This window comes from Peromyscus californicus, unplaced genomic scaffold, assembly GCF_007827085.1.
Source record: "Peromyscus californicus insignis strain IS unplaced genomic scaffold, ASM782708v3 Scaffold_5__1_contigs__length_169319896, whole genome shotgun sequence".
NCBI lineage: Eukaryota > Metazoa > Chordata > Mammalia > Rodentia > Cricetidae > Peromyscus > Peromyscus californicus.
The window spans coordinates 98,773,115-98,795,966 of record NW_026294573.1 but is presented as its reverse complement, the minus strand read 5'-3'; the positions used below and the strand labels follow the sequence as shown (position 1 = coordinate 98,795,966).

The window sequence follows — 22,852 nt, the reverse complement described above, 5'->3', positions numbered from 1 at the left end:
CTTGGAAGATATTTTGAGGTTATTATGTGTGGACTCTGAATCCCATCGATTGCCTTTGTATAGCTGTAGCATAAACACCAGAGAGCAATTTCGAGAAGGAAAGGCTTGCATAGCTTATGGTTCCAAAGATTTTAGCCCACGATTGCTTAGCCTCTTGTTCTTGGGTAGAAAATCATGGAGGAGGTATTCAGGAAGGGGTGAGGGAGAGAGGGAAAGACAGGAGAGAGAGAGTGGCAGAGAGAAGGAGGAGGTATAGTCATCGTGCGCATGCCTCCAGTATCCTACTTCCTGCAGCAAGGCCACACACACCCCAAGTTAATACCAATTCCCCAAATCTAAGATAGTGCCACCATCTGGGAATCCAGTGTTTGCACAGGAGCGTGTGGGGGCACTTCGTAATCGAACCACATCAATGGGTCAAAGGTGGGAGACACTGGGATGCAGGTTTGGGGCCCATTCTGGGGAGAAACCCGTCAACTGTGAAATGTACTGCCTGGTGAGATAGGAAGCTGACCGTCACTGCAAGTGGGCCGGCAGGCTGGGTGACAGTGCTTCAGATCTCAGGGGGAGCCTGCACTGGATGCAAGATTGGGGGTAGATGGCTTCCTAAAGCCCTGTGCTTCACTGGCTTTCTGGAGTGCCCATTGTGTGTGTGTGTGTGTGTGTGTGTGTGAGAGAGAGAGAGAGGGGGGGGGGAGAAAGTGAGAATTAAATGTTTGTGCAAATGTTTTCACTCTCACGTAGATGGCGGTAGTTCTCTGGATTTTTCTTCTGTATCTCTTTTCATCTCATCTCAACCTTTGCTGATTAGCTAAACTTCTAGGCACCCCACACTCTCTGATTCTTTTCCCAACTCCTGTATTCTAGAAATTAAATAATGGCATGAGACTGTTATTATTATTTTACTTGTTAGTGGATATTGTTCTTATGAGTTTAATTTTGCCTTTTTCTCTCAAGAAAGCTTATATACTCGGAGTAGCACAAAAATAAAACAAGCTTTTGTGAATCTTCCGTCCCAACCAAGGAATAGAGTTTTATGGTGTTGTTCTCACCTCTGGTAAAACACCGGAGAAAAGTAACCTTAGAAAGCTTTTTGTTTTGCTCACTCCTTCAGAGGCTGAAGTTCATGGTCACTTGGCCCCCGTTGCTATGGGAAACCGAGTAGCAAGCAGGTAGGGCCCAGTAGAGTCGAGCAGAAGCGGAGAGACAGGAAGAGCTGGGGACAGTACGGATCCTTAGTGCTTCCTAACTCCCATGGTCACCCAGTAATGCTGTCAAATAAGAATCCATCCGTGGGTGAATCCATTGATGAAAACAGCCCTCCTGATCCAGTCACGTCCCAAAGTCCTGCCTCTGAATCCTACTGTACTGGGAACCAAGGCTTCACACACGAGTCTTGGGGAGGTCCCTCCTATTCAAGCCATAATATTTATTAGTACTGCCGGTTCCCTCTGACTCTCCCACTTCCCTAAAAGCCTGCACTTTGTGTAAAATGTGCCCTTGGTTTCTTTATAGTTTTATTCTAGGTGGTATATCTCTTAAAATATATATTACTTTGCTGTTTGATTTTATTTACTTTTTTTTATTAAGAAAATCTTTTCATTCATTTTACACATCAGTTTAAAGATCCCCCTCTTCCCTCCCTCCCCATCTCCCCAGCCTCACCCTCCCAACCCTCCCCCCACTCCCCCCCCCCCAAGAAGGCAAGGCCCTCCCATGGGGAGGCACATCCAGTAGAGGCAAGTCCAAGCCCGTCCCCCTGCCTCAGGGCTGCACGAGGTGTCCCATCCTAAGTAGTGGGCTCCAAAAAGCCTGCTCATGCACCAGAGATGGATTCTGATCCTACCGCCAGGGGGCCCCCCAAGCAAGCTCTACAGTTGTCTCGCCATGCAGAGGGCCTAGTCCAGTCCCATACTTTTTTCCTTTAAAATTTTTATTTTATGTGTATTGGTGTTTTGCTGCCATGTATGCCTGTGGACCACATACAAACAGTGTCTACAGAGGCCAGATGAGGGCATCAGATCCCTAGGACTGGAGTTATAGGTGGTTGTGAACCACCATGTATGTGCTGGGAATAGAACCCAGGTTTTTCTGGAAGGTCAGACAGTGCTCTTAGCCATTGAGACATCTCTCCTACCCTTTGATTTATAGTTTAAACTTTAGTTTTATGCAATGGAATTATGCTGGGTGCATTGTCTTAGCTTGCTTTCCATTGCTGCGATAAACACCATGACCAAAAGTACCTTGGGGAAGAAAGGATTTGTTTAGCTTACATGTCCTTATCACAGCCCATCATTGAGGGAAGTCGAGGCATGAACTGAAGCTGAGACCATGGAGGAATGCTGCTTACTGACTTACTCCCCGTGGCTTGCTTAGCTTGCTCTTTGATAGACCCCAGACCTGCTCATGGGTAGTACTGCCTGTAGCTGACTGGGCTCTCCCTGAGCCCTCCCACATTAATCGTTAACCAACACAGTGCTCCCCAGATTTGCCTATAGGCCAGTTTGGTGGAAATATTTTCTCAACTGAGGTTCTTTCTTTCCAAATGACCCAGAGACTTGTATCAAGTGGACAAGAAATAACACATATATCCCTGACCTTTTGTATGTAATAGTAGTGCTTTTGAGATTCCTTTAGGTCATTGTACACAGCTGGAGTCCATTCATTTTCATTGTGTGTTGAATTTGATAGTACCACATCCTTTTATGGCCTATTTTATCACATACAGTCATTTGGGTCATTTATGGCCTCTCGTGAAAACCACTGTGTAGTTAATGTCTCCTGGTGCACACCTGTAGGAGACTTGGGAGTCCACTGAATAGTGATATTGTTGAAAAAAATCCAAGTCTAGCTGTTCATGGGAATGAGCAGTCCCAAGGTGGCTATTCCCATAGGCTCTCACCAGCACATGCTGTCAACTATGCTTGATACTGTCATTGTGACTTGGATATTGTGATTGTGGTCTTACTTCCCAACTCCGTGATTATTAATAGTAAACCTTGTTAGGCTGTGCAACTTTATAATCTTGTGTTTATATACTTCTTCCATTCTTTGTTGTTTCTCTCCCCCTCCCCATCAACCATATATCCTTTAAGAGGCTGGTTTATAGTCATGTTCTGGATACTAATTTTTTGTTGGTTATATGGGCTATAATTATCCTTTTTTTATTTCAAAGTCAAATTTATCAGTTTTCTTTTTTTTACCTTTAATTTTCTAAATCTTTTAGTCTTCAGTTTTACGTTTCACATCTCGTCGGTAGAGTATCAGGAATTAAAGGAATCTTCAAACACACAGGAAAGGAAAAAATATTAAAGTGGACCCTTCCCCATCTACCCGCCACTCATCTTCAAAAGGCTAAATTTGTTTCATCTTTTCTTCTCTTCTTAACTTTTTTGGGGGGAATATTTTAAGCAAATCTCAGTGTGTGTGCGTGTGTGTGACAGAGAGAGAGAGAGAGAGAGAGAGAGAGAGAGAGAGAGAGAGAGAGAGAGAGAGAGAGAGATTGCTTTCATTTTCACTGGTGTTTTATGTTTGCATTATGAGTTACTGAGTTATGTATTCTTCACAGTAGTCTTGTCAATATTTGCTTTGTAGATTTTGAGACTCTATTAGAATGTTAGACAATCTTCCTGATAATAAAATGGTTTAGTATTACAGGGGAACCTCCTAACTTCTGTATTATGATCCTTTTTGTCCTGAGTCTTTTGTATGTGACGCTAACTCCACCCACACCAAGTGTAATCTCCTTCGCTGTTCATTTTCTTTTCTCAATTTTTATATCATCACATCTTAACACATCTCTCTTTAATCATATGTATATGGTGACTGTGTGGGTATGTGCATGTGTGCGTGCAGGTGCCTGTGGAGTCTAGGAGAGGGCGTCAGGCTCCCTGGAGAGTTACAGGCAGTTGAGAGCCACAGGTGCTGGGAACTGAACCAGGATCCTCTGCAAGAGCAGCATGTGCTTTTCAGAGCCTTAACATGTAGGCAGCATAGAACTTGCTTTTGTAATTTTATCCAGCCTGTCTTTGCTATTTAATTGCAAAATTTAGTCTTCTTGAGTTTTCTCTAAGAGTGTGTGTGTTTGTGTGTGTGTTTGTGTGTGTATCCCCCCCCCCCCCCCCCCGCCCTTGACTTGTACTTTTTGTAATGGCCCTTCTTTGTTCTACTTTGTTTCTATTTTGAATTCTTTTTTCTATTAGTGATGAAGGGACTTTGGAAGACACTGCTGTTATCTTCTATATTCAACATTTTCCTAGCATTACTTGCACACGTCTGTACCTTGGTTCTTCATTGTTTTTGCATCTCAGCCTTCCTTTTGGGATCCTTTTTTCTTTATTTAGAATCCTTTCAGTAGTCAGTAGAAACACACTTAAGACTGTTTTCTAAAGTACTTTTATTTTCTCTTACTCTTTTATGAATTTTTATGTTTGGAGGGGTGCCTATTTTTCTCACTTTTGCAGGAGAATCACAGAGCCCTCGGATGCAGTTGGGCTTCTCTAGAGGAGATCCTGTTTGCTTCTGTTACTTGCCCAGAGCCCATCCAGTCCTTAACCTCTTACTTTCTCCCAGTGTTCAGTGCCATGGCTCAGGGCAGCCCTGTTTTAAAAGCATTTCCTGTGGCATATGGAAACTCATGCCAATGCTTGTAGCTTTGTGGAGATCTCTGGATTCCATCCCTTAGGTGGGTCATTATAATGTGTCTCCTATTCATCGAATTCCAGAGCTGATAATTGGATCTGCCCATTTGGTAAACACGTTTAAGGTGAAAATGACCTTTAGAGAGGCAGAACTTCCGTCTGTCTTCATGTCACCGGTGTTTTCAATGTTGCTGGCTTTCCTTCCCACTTAGGGGGTGTATCCAAGAGGAAGTTTGTTGTTGTGTTGTTTTGTTTTGTTCTCAGACAGGACAGGGTTTCTCTGTGTAGCCCTGGCTGTCCTGGAACTTGCTCTGTAGACCAGGCTGGCCTCGAACTCATAGAGATCCACCTGTGTCTATGTCCGGAGTGCTGGGATGAAGGCGTGTATCACCACTGCGTAGCCCAAGAGGAAGTTTCAAAGTACTTTATCCAGATGTGTTTTCTGTAGGAGGGCAGGGACGTTTGCTAGAGACTGTGTGTCACCCCACTGTTAGGCTCCATTGGACTAGGGAGTAGTTCCATGGCCTGTGCTCCTGGCTTCTGGATGTGGGATCTGGATACAGGAAACGCTCGCTTGCCCAGGTAGATGTGTTGCTAGAAAGCACTTTCGACATAGTGCATATCTACTATATTTTTAATGGTTCCAACTGTTTGGTGTAGGTATATTATCATCTATTACACAGGTGGGTAAAATAAGACTTTGAGGAAGATGCTGATACAAACCCTGACCTTTGGTTTAGAACACTGTCCTGTGCTCTTTCCATGGTGCCGTTTTATTTTTTTTTAATTAATGTTGTTGATATTTGATCTAAAAATGAAAATTCTAAAGGCTACTGACTGAGGTAACAATATCTCCTAATCCATACCTGAGAGACATTTTTAGTCGGGCATTCAGTTCACTGGGGATTTATCAATGACATAGCATTGTTCTGCCTCATGTTGCAGAAGGCAGTGAGAATGCCAGGAGTCACTGTTTGCTGTTGCTGTGCCGCCGTGAATCTTTTCTTTGTCCAATGCAGGTGATTCTTGTCTTTCTCAACAGGTGTGTATGTAATATAGACTGCAGTGGGTACAGTTTTAACCCCGTGTGTGCTTCCGATGGGAGTTCCTATAACAATCCCTGTTTCGTTCGAGAAGCATCTTGTATAAAGCAAGAACAGATCGACATAAGACATCTTGGCCACTGCACAGGTAAAAGCCCTTCTGTCCACCAAGAACCTGTCTTGAACATCACATGTTGATACTCTGGCTTGGTAGTGTCTCAACCTTATGAAATGAATAATTCTTCAGGCGTGGTCTTTTTATTACTGCATATTTTAAAGTTTCATCTGCTGTAGTTTTAGACATCCATTTGTTTTCACCCTCTCCAGACATAAACCGTGTGTCTTGGTTGGTTGCTAAGCTTATCCTTGCTTGACGTGAGTGTATCTGAATCAGTTTGAGATGTATTTATAGTTTTAAGGTGATCTCAAATTCAATTAGAGCTAGAAGTTAGACTATTTTAATTACAGTAAAACTGTACATTTGCTGTATATATTCTCACTTTTCTTTGTAGCACAGTACCTTTATTTTCACAGAGTTCCCTTTGCCCCCCCCCCCCCCCCCCCCCCCCCCCCCCCCCCCGCCATGTTATATGCAGTTATAGTTTTTAGTGTACAGTTACAGAACGTAAAGGAAAAATTCCATTTGCCCTTCTTACTGTTTGTTCTGATTTAGGAAACATGAACCATATAATGGGTTTTCTTCTCCTACTATGAATGGTAACAGTCACTGAAACAGTGACAGGCTTCTGTCCTCATACCCTGTGGGATGGGTTAGTGAATCAGTTCTGATAATACATGCAGGACAGACCCATCCTTGTGGACTGCTTTGCTGTGATCAACTCCCTTTACCCTTGTTGGGGAGTGGGGTGGGTGGGGTGGGGTGGGGGTGGGGTGGGGTGCGGTGGGGGGTGCTTACTAAAGGCATGTGCTTTCACCTGAGCCAATGCAACAAGGTTATAAAGGTGAGTTTATTATTTTGTCTTAATAATGAGTTGTTTGTGACACACTTCTCATATCTGTTTTGAGCAGCTAGCAGATCCTCAGAGGCTTTCCAGGTAGGGTAGTCATGGGGCGTGATGGAGGAAGCCATATCCTGGCAGAGAGATCCCATAGGTAGACATTCCTCTTAGCTTGTGTCTTGGAATACAGTTTAGTTTATTTCATGCAGTACATTTAGAGCTTAGGTGGGATGCTTGATTGCTTTATTTCCTTCCTGGAATATCCAGTTCAGAGCAATGGGCAAGCTGGAGAGTTTTAATTGGAATTTATACAGCTTTGATACAGAGTGGTGAAGCCTTCAGTTTTATTTTATTCCTCTCAGTAATTTTCTATCCATGCCTAGCTGCACCTCCCATTGCCTCTCTCACTGAGTGTTGGAGGTGGAAGCCTGCGCCTCTCAGCAGGTGTTTACGGTTCCCTTTAGTCTTCACAGTCCAGTGCAGTTCACATGATAAGGGTCTTCATGTTATTTGACAGTATAGCCGAGATCCCATCTTGATTGTAATCTCATGTTCAGATAAACATGGTAGGAAAAGAGAAATCTTGAGCTCAGTGGTCCCCTGGAGAGTGGGGTTCTCCAAGGGGTGTATGTTATTTCAGTTTACACAGGAATGACTTGTAAAGTAGGTGACATTTGAGTTGAAGTCTGAATGAAATCTGTTCATCATGCAGAGATCTACCTGGGCTCATCGGAGATCTGAGACAGCAATGGTGAGACCATTGGTGGTGAGAGTGGTGGAAACTTTCCCACAGTGTTGTAGATGTCAAAGTATTATTCTTGTACATGATAAATGCAGGCCTAACTGTTAGAAGAGTAGAATGTATAAAAAAAATATGCATGAGCAGGGTAGGTGTACAGTTAAAAAGGAGCCAGAGCAACTGGGATAATTGTGAGTCCTTTGGTGTGACTTCAGCATCGTGGATTTGTTAACTTGACAACTGCTTTTTCTTGCAGACACAGATGATACGAATTTATTGGGAAAGAAAGATGATGGGCTGCAGTATCGACCAGATGTGAAAGGTACTGAATTACGATTTTCTAGATTTGAATCAAAATTTGAAATATGGCCACTAGCTGTCCCTAGTGGTTCTGTTTCCATTGTGGCCTCCCTTTAGCTTAGCTCCCTGTGGTAATACACTTGATACAATTGATTAGCAGTGTTCATTGAAATAGCTAAGGTTCCTCTCATTTCAGAGAGTGCTCCCATGTATGCTTTTTATTGATTTAAATGATTCCTTACAATGTGAAGTTCTCTAGAATCTATGATTAACATTTTCCCTCTATGCCCAGGTCTTTGAACCTCATTCCTTCTATCTGGAAGTCTTCAATTCTTTGGCTGACTCCTGCTCATCTCCTCCAGTCTCAGTGTTGGAATCATTTCCTTTGAGAATCACTCCTTGACCCCTAAATCTGGATCAGATCCCTTTACACCCTCCGCCATCTGAGCACTTATCCTGCTCTATTATAATTTCCCCCCTCTCCATCTGTATCTCAGATCCTGAGTTCTATGTGGATTGTAAATAAGCCATGTTTACTTTGTGTGGCTAATCTTGGTAGAATGTCTGGCAAATTAGTACCTACTCCACACTCGTCAAGAGAATGGATGTGACTCAAAGAAGCCATATCATTTATTTACACCGTGTCTCATGTTGAGTAAAGATCAAAGCAGAGACTAGAATCCTTGAGCTTAATTTCCATTGCTCTTTCCTGTCTTGTAGTCACATGCATTATCTTATTTGAAACTTACAAGTAGTAATATGAAGAACACTTAACCAATGGCAGGCATGAGACTCAGTGATGTTAATCTGGTTAATCAGAGAGAAGTTATATCACTGGACTCCTAGATCACCATTTGTATATAATTGCCCCATCACAAGTACACATCCAACTAATTTGTAATTAAAGAAGGAAAGGTCATGAATTTGAGAGGGAGTGAGGAGCATGGGAGGAGTTGGAAGGGACAGAGGAAGGGGGATAGCGATGTTGTAAGTACAACACTCATGTATAAAATTCTTAAAAAATACTAACAAAATGAATGTAAAAATGTTTGATATGCAAGACATTTTGGAGACTGAGGAAGGGGAATCATAAGGCTAAGGCCAACTTGGGCTGTGTAGCAAGTTCAAGGCTAGCCTGAGCTATGTAGTGAGACCCTGTCTCAACACACCAAGGGCTGAGGATTAGCTCAGCAGTAGAGTACTTACCTGGCAGCCTTGGATCCTCACAGTAGGGGAAAAAAATGTGATCTTCATATGTCTAATTTTTTAAGTGTCCCTGTTGCATAGAATTTCATCAAAGTTAAATAAGATTATTCATCAATACTTAGAACAGAATGTAACATGTTTATAAGTGCTCAGTAAATAGTAACTTTTGTAATTGAATAATATGTTACTTCCTTTACTTGAATTGTATTAAATCTGAATTTCTTATAACCCGTGAGGCCCTGAAAAACAGTTTTCTCTGCTGATACAAAGTGCTGTATTTAAAATTTGAAATCAGCTGTGTTCCCTCCAGAGCCATAGCAGACCAGTTCTGGTTTTATTCTCTCTACTGATATATACCCCAGGAAGACCATTTTTCAGTAGTTAGCAACTCATTTTTAAGGCAATTTGGGGAATTGTGTATACTCCAAACACTTGTGTAATGTTCATAAAAATCACATAATAATATGACTACATATTGATAATCTTGTCTGTTCCACTTTTGAGGTACTAAAAATTCCGTACACGTAAGAATTGCCATATAACTTAAATGAAATTAGAAGATATTATTTATTATAGATTTAATTTATGTCTGTCCTTTTAGCAACATTACTTGTGGAAGGATTACTTGTGGAAGGAAAGATAATTTAGTACATGGTATGTATGTATCTTTAGAGTGTGCACTATGGTATGACATGTGCTTAACCAGTGTCTGACAATGTAGAAATTAAATATTGTCATGCTTGTACTAAAGTTGGAAAGTGTTGATGGTCTTTAGAAAAGACAGAATGCTCTTTGGTGGGGGACCATGAAAGATGTGAAAAAAGTCATGGAGAAGACAGAATTTGAATGAAACTTGACCTACAGTTAGAGGATGTTTAGGGAGGCTAAAAGATCATCAGAAGAGATGTGGACTCAAATGTTGTGGCAGGATGTATTGGAGAGTGCTGAGGGATTTAGACGAAGGAGGGGGAGGTAGGTGGGAAAAGTAGCTTGGGGCCAGATTTGTCCTGTTGGACAGTTGAGACTTTATTTTGAACCATAGGGATGTGGTAGTTTGAATAAGAATGGATCCCTCAGGCATATAAATTTAGATGCTTAGTCATCAGGGAGTGGCACTGCTTGAGAAGGATTTAGGAGGTGTGTTGGAGTAAGTGTGACCTTGTTGGAGGAAGTGTGTCACTATATCTGGGCTTTGAGGTTTCAAAAACCCAAGCCAGCCCTAGTGGCTCTCTCTTCCTGCTGCCTGTAGATCCAGATGTCAAACTCTCAGCTGCTTCTCCAGCATTGTGTGCCGGAAAGCTGCCATACTCTCTGCCATGATGAAAATGGTCTAAAACTGAAACTATAAGCCAGCCCTAATTAAATGCTTTCTTATATAAGAGTTGCTGTGGTCATGGTGTCTTTTCGTAGCAATAGAAAAAAAACTAAGACAGGGATCATTAGTATAAAATAAATGAAAAAGACACCATGCTTATTGTATACATATGCAAAGGCAGAGAGGTGAATTTGGCAGACTCAAAAGGGACAGGTTGTCTGCTTAGATGTGGGACAGTGAGAGTTAAAAATACCGAGACTTAAGTACAAAGACTTAGACGATTGGTTCTTTTTATAGACATGATCTACTGAGAGGGACGGGGAGAGTTGTCTGAAGTAAGGTGAAGGAGGAGTTGGGGAAGGTGATCAGTTACCTTTTGGGATTTGATGTGATGTGGAATTCGTCTAGGAGACTGTTCAGTGTAAATCTAGAGACAAACCACTGGTTCAGAGTTGGTAACTGGATAGGATGGCCAGTAGTTTAACATGCTACAGAAAGGCATTCCAGGAAGAGGAGTCAGCCACTTTGAAAACAGTAAGGTCATTGGATCACAGTTTCTACAGAGTTAAGATGGAAGCCAGGCTGTGAGAGTTTAGTACTCAAACAGTAAGGACATATGTTAGACGGTAGCTCTGTTGCATTTTGTTTTCTGTTCTCACATTGATAGGAGCACTAATAGGAGCCCTTGGTGAATACTCGTATCTGCAGTTCACAGCCAAGACTGTGTAAGTAGGAGGTACTTCTGTGGAAAGCAGGAACACTGCAGAAACATGGAACTTAGAGGGGAATGCCCAGTGGAAAAGGTTTTTGTTTTTTTGGAGAGGGGCAACTCTAATTGGGTTGCTTATAGTAGCATTAGAAGATCTTGAAATCATAAAGGTCTGATGATTGAGTGTTGCAGACTTTCTCTTTGGGCCACCAACCAGCTCCCAAATAAAGACACGGAGACTTAATATTAGTTATGGATGCTTGACCTTATCTTATACTAGCTCTTTTTCTTTTTTCTCTTTTTTTGGTTTTTGGAGACGGGGTTTCTCCATGTAGTTTTGGTGCCTTTCCTGGAACTAACTCTGTAGCGCAGGCTGGCCTCGAACTCCCAGAGATCCACCTGCCTCTGCCTCCCGAGTGCTGGGATTAAAGGCGTGTGCCACCACCACCTGGCTATACTAGCTCTTATAACTTAATTTAACATGTTTCTCTTCATCTCTGTCTTGCCTCAGAGCTTTTTACCTTTCTTTCATTCTGTGTGTCTTATTTTTTCTGCTTCTTCGTGTCTGACTGGCTGGCGGCTGGCTGGCCCTGGGCATCTCCCTCTTTCTCCCTCATTCTTTCTTCCACCTACTTATTCTCTCCTCCTGCCAGCTTCACCTTCCTCTGCCTAGGTATTGGCCGTTCAGCTTTTTATTAGACGAGTCAGGTGCCTTAGGCAGACAAGGTGAAACAGCATCACATCTTTACCTAATTAAACAAATACAGCATAAACAAATATAACACATCTTTACATCATTAAAGTAATATTCCACAACAATTGAGTATGAGGAATATGGAGAATAGATACCTTTAGGGTTTTTTTTTCTTTTTTTCTTTAGAGGTTTAATTTAACTTTCATTATGTGTATGCACATCCATGTGTGAGTGTGTGCACTTGAGTGCAGATACGCACTGGAACTCAAGTTGCGAGCTGCCCAATGTGGGTGCTGGCAACCAAATTCAGGTCGTCTACAAGGGAAGTACTAGTTCTTAACCACTGAGCCATCACTCCAGCCTCATTCTCAGTTTTTATTGCCATTTTTCTTCTATTTACCTTCAGTACACAGTATCAGCATGATTCTAATTATACAGTTTTTGAGATACAATTTCAACCTGAAATGAATATACTCCATCGACATCACACCCTACTGTGATTGGCAGTATTTCCAGCTACCCAGGAAGTTCCTTCATGATACAGACATTGTAATCCAAAGAGACCTTCATACAGCAGAAATTGAATTGTGGCACTTTAATTAGAAAGACACCCACACTTCTCATTCCAACCCTCACCTCATCTTTGAACTTGTTCTTGAGAATCATTAGTCTTGATTGTGCTGGCCAGGGGCACTAGAGATAGCAAGATGCCATTATCCTGAGTCTCATTTGCCTGATGACTGTTTATGTACTTCAATCCAGCGTCTTTTGATGTGCTCTTTTAAAGACAACGAGTCAGTGATACAGGTGCTTGAGTGTGTGTTGTGAGCAGGTGGAGAGTTGTTGGGGCTGCTCAAGGGCTCCTGAGAAGGGGCCATTTGTTTTGGGGTAAGAGTGGAAGTCCTGCCTGGAGATAGTTGTCGCCAGCATGTCAGGGGAAGGTGAGGATGGAAGGTGGCCAGAAGAGGGGTCTAGGACGTAGAGTGGGTATGGTAACCCGAGGAGGATGGGAGGGCTTTTCTTAAGGGAATAGGTGAGGAGGTAGAGGAGTTTATATAATTAGAGGAGTTGTTTCCTGCCGTAGTTGGGGAAGGGAGGGTCAGGGTTGGGATAAAGAGCAGTGGATTTATAGCAGTGTGGGAGGTTTTCCAGGGAAGATAGGAGTGTATTGACTAGGTAGACACTTGCTCAATTCAGGATTTGAGGAGACTGGGGTAGGGAAGTCCGTAGAGGGATATATAAGTGTTGTAAAGGTTGAGATGTAGGGTGGTAGGGTGGCACAGTTTGGGAAGCAACATGTGATATTTAAAGTTTTAAGCTCTGTAGAGAGAGGGAACTCTAGTTGACGTCTGATGGAAGTATAGCTACAGCAGCTTACCCTGTAGGTACATTCTCAGTTGCTAAGATCAGTTCCTCATGCTTCATCTGGGTTGCCCACTGTGGACCAGGCTGGATGATTGGTAGACCAGTCCAGTGTAGATAGGCCACTTGATACTGTTTCTTATGACATCCTGACTTAGAATGAACTGTCCTTTGTGTGTGAAAATATGGCTGCTGATGGCAGATTTGTTTTTGAAGCTTCTGTGTGGAAGGAGTCAGTGGGTGGCCAGATGGACTACTGTGTACACTGCACACACTTCAAGCATTGTTCTACACTGCACACACTTCAAGCATTGTTCTACACTGCACACACTTCAAGCATTGTTCAGACACCAGCAGTTGACACTGTTGTTGCTGGAGCCTCTCACCACTTACCTAAGGGCATTGTTCAGACAGGATCCTTCTGTGTCTACTTCTCTGTGCCAAGGCTGCATCTCTGCTTTGGTTTCGAAGTCATGATTTATTGTGTCTTCAAAGCTTTTTTTTTTTTTTTTAATCTTTCCCTTTTGGAGCAATTCCATTTATTTAGTCTAGAGAGCAGGTGCTTGAACATTATGCTTTTGTCCATCTCCTACACATCTCCCAGGGAACGCACTGAAGTCGTCGTTTAATAGCCAAGAGCTTGTGCTGTGGAGTCAGTCACAGGTGAGCATCCCTTAAGGCTGTGAGACCCCGCTTTCTCTGAGCCTCAGTGATCACATCCGGGAGGCAGTTGGGATCAGTCTGAGAAATCAGACACTGGATTCCTGGTTTCATTTTTTAATACGTGGGTATTACTGCAGTTTGCAGTTTCACTGTTAGTTGCTGACTGTGCTTAAGTTCTCCACGTCTGTGAGCTCACCTGCCTTACTGATTGCTGTCGTGGCTCATGAGTAGCACCAGTGGTCAGTGGCCTACAGTGTGCTCCTGTGCCTTTGAGTCCTCACAACGGCTATGCTGTCCTCATTTTGCGTATGATAAAGATGAAACTGAGTGTTTTGTTCATGCTGAATGGGAACAAAGCTGGTGTCCCGAGCCCTGGTGCTCTTGTCCTTATCTGGTAAGAATCCTGTGCTCTCCAGCTGCTTTCCTTCCTGAATCTCCATCGGAACCCTTACCCTACTCTCAGCTGTTACCCAGGGAAACTCGCTCCCTAGTCTGCTCTTTCTCTTTTCACACACTCAGTTACTTAGTGAGACTTTGTCCTTATCTTCTGTTTATTCTGCCATTGTCTCAAACCCCAGGGATCTACGATGATGCTTGGAACATGGTACTCTCTTAAAAGCACTTTTTGGATGACCATAGATCTAAGTTAATTCAGTTTACTAAAATCTCTCTCTCCTGGGCTCGCCATCATTAGGCTCAGATTTAGAGACATTTACGAGATGCACTATTAACATATTTAGTAAAGAGGGTGGGTCTGTCCTGTTAAATGTACTGGGTATCATTCTTTTAAAAAATATTTATATTTTATGGTATGAATGTTTTGCCTGACATATGTCATGTACCTCATGAGTACAGTACCTGTGGAGTTCAGAAGAGGGTACTGAGTCTCCTGGAATTGGAGTTACAGACAGTTCTGAGCCACCATGCAAGTGCTGGGAATTGAATCTGGGTCCTCTGCAAGAGCAGCAAGTGCTCTTAATCACTGAGCCAGCTCTCCAGGTGCTGGTACAAACAACTCTTAGAGATAGTTGTAAACCAAACGTGTTCAGATAGGAATGGGAAGTTTGACCCTAATACAATACTGGTAGCCGGAGGTAGTGTGTGAGCTGACATTAGGAAATGTGTACAAAGCTAGAGATTTCATCAGCATGAGAAATACGCAACAGTATCAGAACTTAACTGCATTCTGATGAGTTTATCTGGAAGTGTTCTCAGGGCTGAACTAAAGGAGTCCTGCAGCAGGTCACATGTCCTTCAGGTCTGGGAATCTGAGCTCATACAGTTTGAACACCTTCCAGAGAGGTTTACTTACTACTTACTTGTGCATGCATTTGTGAGTAGTATGTGGGGTATGTCCTACTGTTTATTCCTCCTGCGCAACTCTGGCTTAGCTGTTCGTGTGTGTGTGCGTGTGTGTGTGCGTGCGTGTGTGTGTGTGTGTGTGTGTGTGTGTGTGTGTGTGTGTGTGTGGCTGGAGGTGGACTCTAAGGCCTATGTATGACAACTAAGTGCTCTGAGCAGCCACTTAGCTTACAGGTCTTGCTGTGTAACCCAGGCTAGCCTTGAACGCTCCATCATTCTGCCTTTACCTCACAGGTGCTGAGTCCACAGACATTTATTACATATCACTTGTAATCCACAGATTATTGATAAAGGAATTATTTATTAAGAAATTATATCGAGGAGAACAACTCACTAAACAGGATAAGGCCAATCTGTTGCAGAGTCCTGGAAAGCTGATGGCCAGTCCCACGTTGCTTCTGTGGCCTGAGTCAGTCCCCACCATCCAAGCCCATGAGGGAGAGAAGAGAAGGGGCCTGCGTACGTGCCCCTCAGGTCTTAAGCTAGCTCAGAGGCCACAACCTCCACTTACTTTTATTACCTTGTAACTCAGTGGTTCTCAACTTTCCTAACACAGTTCCTCATGGTGGGGTGACCCCAACCATAAAATTATTTTCGTTGCTACTTCATAACTGTGATTTTGCTACTGTTATGAATCATAGTGTAAATATTTTTGGAGATAGAAGTTTGTCAAAGGGGTGGCGACCCACAGGTTGAGAACTGCTGTACTTTTGCTCCTTGTTTGTTGCTGTCTAATTATTTGAATACCTTTATTGAAACATAATTCACATACAACATTAAATTCACCCCTTTAAAGCACAGGATTTAGTAATTTAATTTTCATGCTGTTATACGAATATTTCCATAATCTAACTTGACAATATTTACATTACCCTCTAAGGCACTGGTTCTCAACCTTCCTAATGCTTCGACCCTTTAATACAGCAATTTTGCTACGCTATGAATCATAATGTAAATATCTTTGTTTTCCAGTGGTCTTAGGTGGCCCCCGGGAATGAGGTTGTGACCCACAGGTTGAGAACCACTGCTCCAAGAGAAACCACGCCATTAGCAGTTGGTCACTGGGTATTCCCCCTCACTGCTAGCCATAGGCAACCACCCTCAGGTGAATTTTATTTTACTCAAACCCCAACTTTCATTGAGTTGTCCTCCAGTTAAGAAGCCTTGGGTGTTTTCCCCATCTGTGTGGTTAAGAAAGCATGCCTTACATGAGATTCAAGTTTTTCCATAATCTGGTTTCAGCCAGTTTCCCCAGCTTTGATCTATATATACCCTTCTGCAGTCTGATCCAGTCCTTGCTCATGACTCGAGATGCTGTGCACACTGTATCTGCCCTTTCCGTCTGCCCTCCAGCTATCTACAGCTCCCTGCACTTTGAGGTCCTACCTTCAGTCCCACCCAGTCAACTTGTAGGTCCTTTTCAGCGGCTTACCTTGTGAATTTCCTCTTAATTGTAAACCACCCTACTGGGCCTGCCACTGGTTATCTCTCCATGCATATGCTGATTCCTTAAGTTGATGGTAAGCTCTTGAGGGCCAGGGCCGCCCTCAAGCAGTCCCTTTCCCTTCTCTGGGTAGCTGAGCCTGTGTACAGAGTAGCATGGGAGGAGAGTGTATTGAATACGTTAGGCATGGAGTGCAATGCTGAGTTTGGACTCTGCCAGCCAGACTCTCAGCTCTATTAGATATGCCTTGTTTTCTACAGCTTCACTTTGTGTTTAGTGCAGGACCACTTTCCCTCATGAATTCATTTAATCCATCTTTATTGGTGTCACACTTTGTCCCTTAATTTCTCTGCACTATGCCTGAAATTTCCTGCCGTGTATGGGGCTTTCTTATGGTCTATTAGAACACTACCTGACCTCTGCAGAGCCACTGGGTCCCATTGTTACACACATTACAGGATTTTACCAGGTAGTTGGGTTCGCAGTCTCACTCTGTGGTCTCACGATTATACACTTTGAGAGTGTCCCATTACTTAGTTCCATGTTCTAAGATGTGTGGTGAAGTGTGTGTGGGGGTGGCCTGTTACTTATGGCTTGAGAGGGAATGCTGAACCATACTTTGGGTTTAAAAACGAAGCAAGAAAAGTACATTTGTTTTAGTTTAGTTGGTTTCTGTTCAACTCCTTCTCATCAGTGTTGATTGCTTGAGGCATGCCTTCTGCTTTGATCACAAGTGTTTGTAAACAAGCAGTCTGTTAATTAAGTTCCAGCCTGTGTTGTGAGACCCAGGGCAGGACTGCTAAAAGCAGCTTCTTTCTGAATGGGAATTTCAAAGTGGAAACCTTTTATTTTGTTCTTGGATAGCTTTTTAATTGGAAGCCAAAGATGAGTAAATCCATACGTTTATTTTTTTTCTTTTCTGTTGTTGGGATTGAGCCTAGGACTTCAAGCCTGTGGGGCAGAGGCTCTGCTACTGATGTACACTCCCATCGCCCGAAGCCAGAAGTCTTCATACTACAGCATGTCAACAAGTGAAAGTTATAGTTCATGCCTGTAACATTTATTAAGCACAGAGTAACAGCTGGTAATATTTATTAAGCACTTACTATTTGCCAAGGACTGTTTTTAAAGTTCTGTGCAAGGGGCTGGAGAGTTGGCTTGATGCTGTTGTAGAGGACCCAGGATCTGTCTCCAGTTCCCACATGGTGGCTCACAATCATCCAAGTCACTCCAGTTCCAGGGGATCCAGTGCTCTCTTCAGCCAGCACCAGAGCACACATTTGATACACATGAATACATGCCAGTGAAACACTCATAAATAACTCTAAGAGGGCCTGGAGAGATGTCTCAGAGGTTAAGAGCATTGGCTGCTCTTCCAGAGGTCCTGAGTTCAATTCCCAGCAGCCATATGATGGCTCACAATCATCTATAATGAGATGTGATGCCCTCTTCTGGCCTGCAGACATACATGCAGACAAAACACTGTATATATAATAAATGAATTTTTAAAAACTCTAAGAGAAAATTGAAAGCTCTGTACAAATTCACCTACTATTAATATGCTAGCTCTTACCTCATTTAGTCCTCAAATCAACCCTGTGAAAACTGGACATAGTTATTATCTTCATTTCTCAGATTAGGAAGTGAAAGGCTGTGTCTTGAGGTCACACGGTTAGGGAGCGCTGTAACCAGAGTTCAGATCCAAACAGTGTAATGCCTGAGATGTCCTTGTACGTGGTACAGACTGCTTCTCAGAATTGGAAATTATACAGGGACCAATAGCAGGAATGTCTAGATTCCCAAGCAGCTCTGTCCTACGGGCTGATTTTAAAGTCCAAACAGATGCTCCACTCTGTGGTGAGGATATAGTGGGGAAGGGGGCTCAGACTGTAGCATCCTAAGAGAGGCGCTTGCTTCTACCACAGCAGAAGGGTCATCTGGGAGCTGAGGGAGGCCCTGGGACCCCTTGCAGGTCAAGCTATGTCTTATTTTTTGTGTCCCTAAGACTTAGCATCATGTTTGGTCAATGGAAGGTGATCACTTGAAGATCAACCAATTTAGTCATCAGTTCTAGACTATTCAATGTGGGACTTACTAGCCATATGTGACTACTGTGACTTGGATTGGGGTAGACAGAATTGAGATCTTGGAAACAACTGTAAAGTCTCAGTTTTCATATTTATATATTGAAATGCTAATATTTATTAAAATGAAGGATTAAGATTAATTTGTTCCTTTTTTACTTTAGAATATGGCTAATAGAAAATAGGTTACATCTGTGTCTCACTGTGTGTCTGTTGGAGAATTAAATGGTGTGACCGACGTCACAAAGCAGCAGAGATGAGCTTAAAATTGAGGATTTGTGGTTTGGATTCTAGTTCATTTCCCTTTCTAGCATAAATTAAATTAGTATAGTGGTCGGGTGGCAGTGGTAGCACACGCCTTTAATCCCAGCACTCGGGAGGCAGAGGCAGGCGGATCTCTATGACTTTGAGGCCAGCCTGGGCTACAGAGTGAGTTCAGGACAGGCTCAAAGCTACACAGAGAAACTCTGTCTTGAAAAAACAAAAAAATAACAACAAAAAAATTAGTACAGTGTAGAATACCTCCCCCCCCCCCCCCCCGCAAAAAAATCTATATTTTGAGCTTAGCTTTCCCACTTGGCACTCCCCCCCCCATCTTCCTGTGTCCACACATGTATAACCCCCATCTTCCTGTGTCCACACATGTATACCCCCATCTTCCTGTGTCCACACATGTTTAGCCCCCATCTTCCTGTGTCCACACATGTGTAGTCCCCATCTTCCTGTGTCCACACATGTTTAGCCCCCATCTTCCTGTGTCCACACATGTATACCCCCATCTTCCTGTGTCCACACATGTATAGCCCCCATCTTTCTGTGTCCACACATGTATACCCCCATCTTCCTGTGTCCACACATGTATAGCCCCCATCTTCCTGTGTCCACACATGTATACCCCCATCTTCCTGTGTCCACACATGTATACCCCCATCTTCCTGTGTCCACACATGTATACCCCCATCTTCCTGTGTCCACACATGTATACCCTCCATCTTCCTGTGTCCACACATGTATAGCCCCCATCTTCCTGTGTCCACACATGTATAGCCCCCATCTTCCTGTGTCCACACATGTATAGCCCCCATCTTCCTGTGTCCACACATGTACACCCCCATCTTCCTGTGTCCACACATGTATACCCCCATCTTCCTGTGTCCACACATGTATACCCCCATCTTCCTGTGTCCACACATGTATAGCCCCCATCTTCCTGTGTCCACACATGTATACCCCCATCTTCCTGTGTCCACACATGTACACCCCCCATCTTCCTGTGTCCACACATGTATACCCCCATCTTCCTGTGTCCACACATGTACACCCCCCATCTTCCTGTGTCCACACATGTATAGCCCCCATCTTCCTGTGTCCACACATGTATACCCCCCTCTTCCTGTGTCCACACATGTATACCCCCCTCTTCCTGTGTCCACACATGTATAGCCCCCCTTTTTCTTTCCATTTCTTTTCATCACAGCTATTAAGCTTTATTTGTGAGAGTATATTCAAGGAACTTCAGGATAATTAATGAACTGGTACCCAGCATTCTGTGAGAGAGAATGCTGAAAGTCTTCTGTACTTAGAAGAGAATTGACAACAAAACATGACAAAATAAAACACAGTAAGATAAGGCAAAACCCACCACATTGAAGTTGGACATGGCAACCCAGCAGTAGAGAAAGAGCACAAGAAACAGAGATTTAACTCGTTCACACACTCAGGGGTCCCATAAAAATCTAAGCTAAGAGCTGTAATGTGTACGCAGAGGACCTGGTCTACATCCATGTAGGCCCTGTGCTTGCTGCTACAGTCTCTGGGAGCTCATGTGCTCCTTGCTTAGTTGATTTGGAGAACCTTGTCCTCATCCCCTCTGGCTACCACCCCAAAATTCTTTCCACCTCTTCCACTGGGTTCCCTGAGCTCTGAGGGGAGGGATTTGAAGGAGGCATCTGTCTGCATAATGTCTGGCTGTGGGTCTCTGCATCTATTCCCATCAGCTGCTGGAGGAAGCTTCTCTGATGATGACTGAATAAGGCACTGATCTATGAGTATAGTAGAATATCAGTAGGAGTCATTTTATTGATACTTTAAAATTTTTTTTTAAGATCAGTAGTGTCTGGTTTTACCCTAGGTCTCTGGGCTACCTAGTTTCTGGTTCTTGGCCACCCTAGCAGTGTTAGGTGTGGCTTGGGTTCCCTCTCATGGAATGGGCCTTAAGTCAAATCAGATATTGGTGGCTACTCCCACACGTTCCTACGCTACCATTGCTGTAGCTTTATAGGCAGGACAGATTGTAAGTCAAAGATTTTGTGGATGCCTTGGTGTTTACATTTCTCTTTTGATAGCCTGCAAAATACCTTTCCACACCAAAAGACACTAGAACATAGGGGCAAAGGCTCCTATAGTCCCCCTTCTTTTGGTCCTTCCTAATCTGTTTCCATTAACATTCTTCAGATTTTATTGCACTTTGTGTTTTTCAGAGATAAGCCCCTTACTGTTATGTGATGCGTTATGTAGATTGCTGGTTATTTTATTGGCGTTGTACAGGCATTATTTATCTTATGGAATCCTTTCAAACCTGCATGAAGTATAGGCTGTTATCCCAATTTTACAGTTATGAATCCTGAGGTTAAAGAGAGTAGAATGAATGATAAAGGCCACACAGCTAACACGTGCAGAATCTGTAAGACATTTTTGTCGCATTCTGTTTTTTGAAGTTTTTTACAATGAACGTTTACTTTAAAAATACTCTATGAAAAAGCTAGCAATGGTGTCCTCCCCTCCCTTCTCTTCTCAACTGTCCCCTCCTTTCTTCTCCCCTATTTTGTTTCTGAGACCAGGTATTAACATGTGTGTAGCCCAGGCTGACCTCAGATTGGACTAATTCTGCATCAGCCTTTTAGTGCTGAGATTATAGGTGTATGCTGCCGTGCCTGGCTGAAACCGTTACCATTTGAAAATACATGTGCTTGATGGTTTTCATTCAAAATAAATCTTTTGCCCTAACGTTTCAGAGTCCCTTAGCTGGCTCTCTGCCGATGCCGTTGTTCTCATGGGAATCTCATAGTCGCTGGGTAGTTGAGTAGCTTCACCCCTCTAAAGCTGATATTGTGTATGCCATCTCTGTCCCAGGGTGAACGTCCTTCTAGACCTGGCATTTACAATTTAGCAAAGATGTTTGTCTTTTTCAGATTGTTTTTAATATAGCCGTAGTTCATAGCAGTTACGTTCTGCAACTCTTTATGTGTGCTTTCAGTCTAATTTGTCTGCTTGCTTCCTGTGTTTGTGCACAGTGGGTGTTGCAAGGGACCTTAGAGCTTACTTACCCTAGCTGATAAGTCTCCTTTCTAAATTGCCCAGCTTGGTGATTGACAGGGTGAATTCATTTGTTTCTGAGCCTTTGGAAAGGTCTGGATTTTCCATTTTTCTTTTCGGTATCCAGTGACCTGGTTTGTATTCTTTTAAGATGCTGGTGATCAAAGGGAAGATGTTTATATTGGAAGCCACATGCCTTGTCCTGAAAACCTCAATGGGTACTGCATCCATGGGAAGTGTGAATTCATCTATTCTACTCAGAAGGCTTCTTGTAGGTAAGTTGGCGACTCATGATCATGGTGAGAGTTTTTTCCTCCCCATCAGTGGTTGCTGCTAAGTAATACCAAAGAAATAGTGTTATCTGCAATAGATTAGTTTAAAATAAACCAACAAATCAGCCATATATCCCGAAAACCCTGGCAAGAAATATGCACAGATAAGGAACAGACTGTATTAGGGTTTGGAGGTTGTGAGCTTAACATCTTTATGATGACATTTTAATATTAATATGCCATATTCCAACACTATTTTGATCTTTCGACAATCTGTTGCAAGGTGGTTGAACGGCTGAAGAATATATTATGAACAGAGAAGAAATAACTCAAATAAAACATAGACTAAAATAGATTTCTAAAAATAAAGGAGTAGGGATGAAGAGCCCAGGTGTGAATTGTGAGAGGGAAGTGGGAAGAGTGTAAGTGTTCAACTCCTGTATTCCAGAGACGTTACATAACCTGTCCAAGGTCAGCTGCAAGTTGGAACTAGAGCTGAGAAGAAACTAGACCTCAGATTCCCTGGCGCCCAACCTAAGGATCTCAGTGCTGTTTGCCGTTCTCTGTGTGTTGCTGTTGCTGTCAGGAGTTGTGCACTGTCTTGTGTCTGCTTAGCCAGACCAGGCTTCCACAGACAAGGGAGTAGGGGCACTGCTGCCATCCCGTTCACTCAAGCTCCTGGGAGTTGGGCGGGAACCTGCTTCCCTCTCTCAGGCAAAACATCAAAACATGGGGAGGTGGTACA

General features: G+C 43.1%; 1 protein-coding gene across 1 annotated transcript in view; it reads left to right on the top strand.

The window, feature by feature from the left end:
* Tmeff1 (transmembrane protein with EGF like and two follistatin like domains 1) overlaps window positions 1-22,852 on the top strand; it is an 86,695-nt gene that overhangs the window by 51,834 nt on the left and 12,009 nt on the right. Inside the window, exons 6-8 of the mRNA XM_052718082.1 lie at window positions 5,683-5,831; window positions 7,638-7,703; window positions 21,987-22,110. Of these exons, the coding sequence (XP_052574042.1) occupies window positions 5,683-5,831; window positions 7,638-7,703; window positions 21,987-22,110 (339 nt within the window). The remainder of the gene's footprint in view (window positions 1-5,682; window positions 5,832-7,637; window positions 7,704-21,986; window positions 22,111-22,852) is intronic.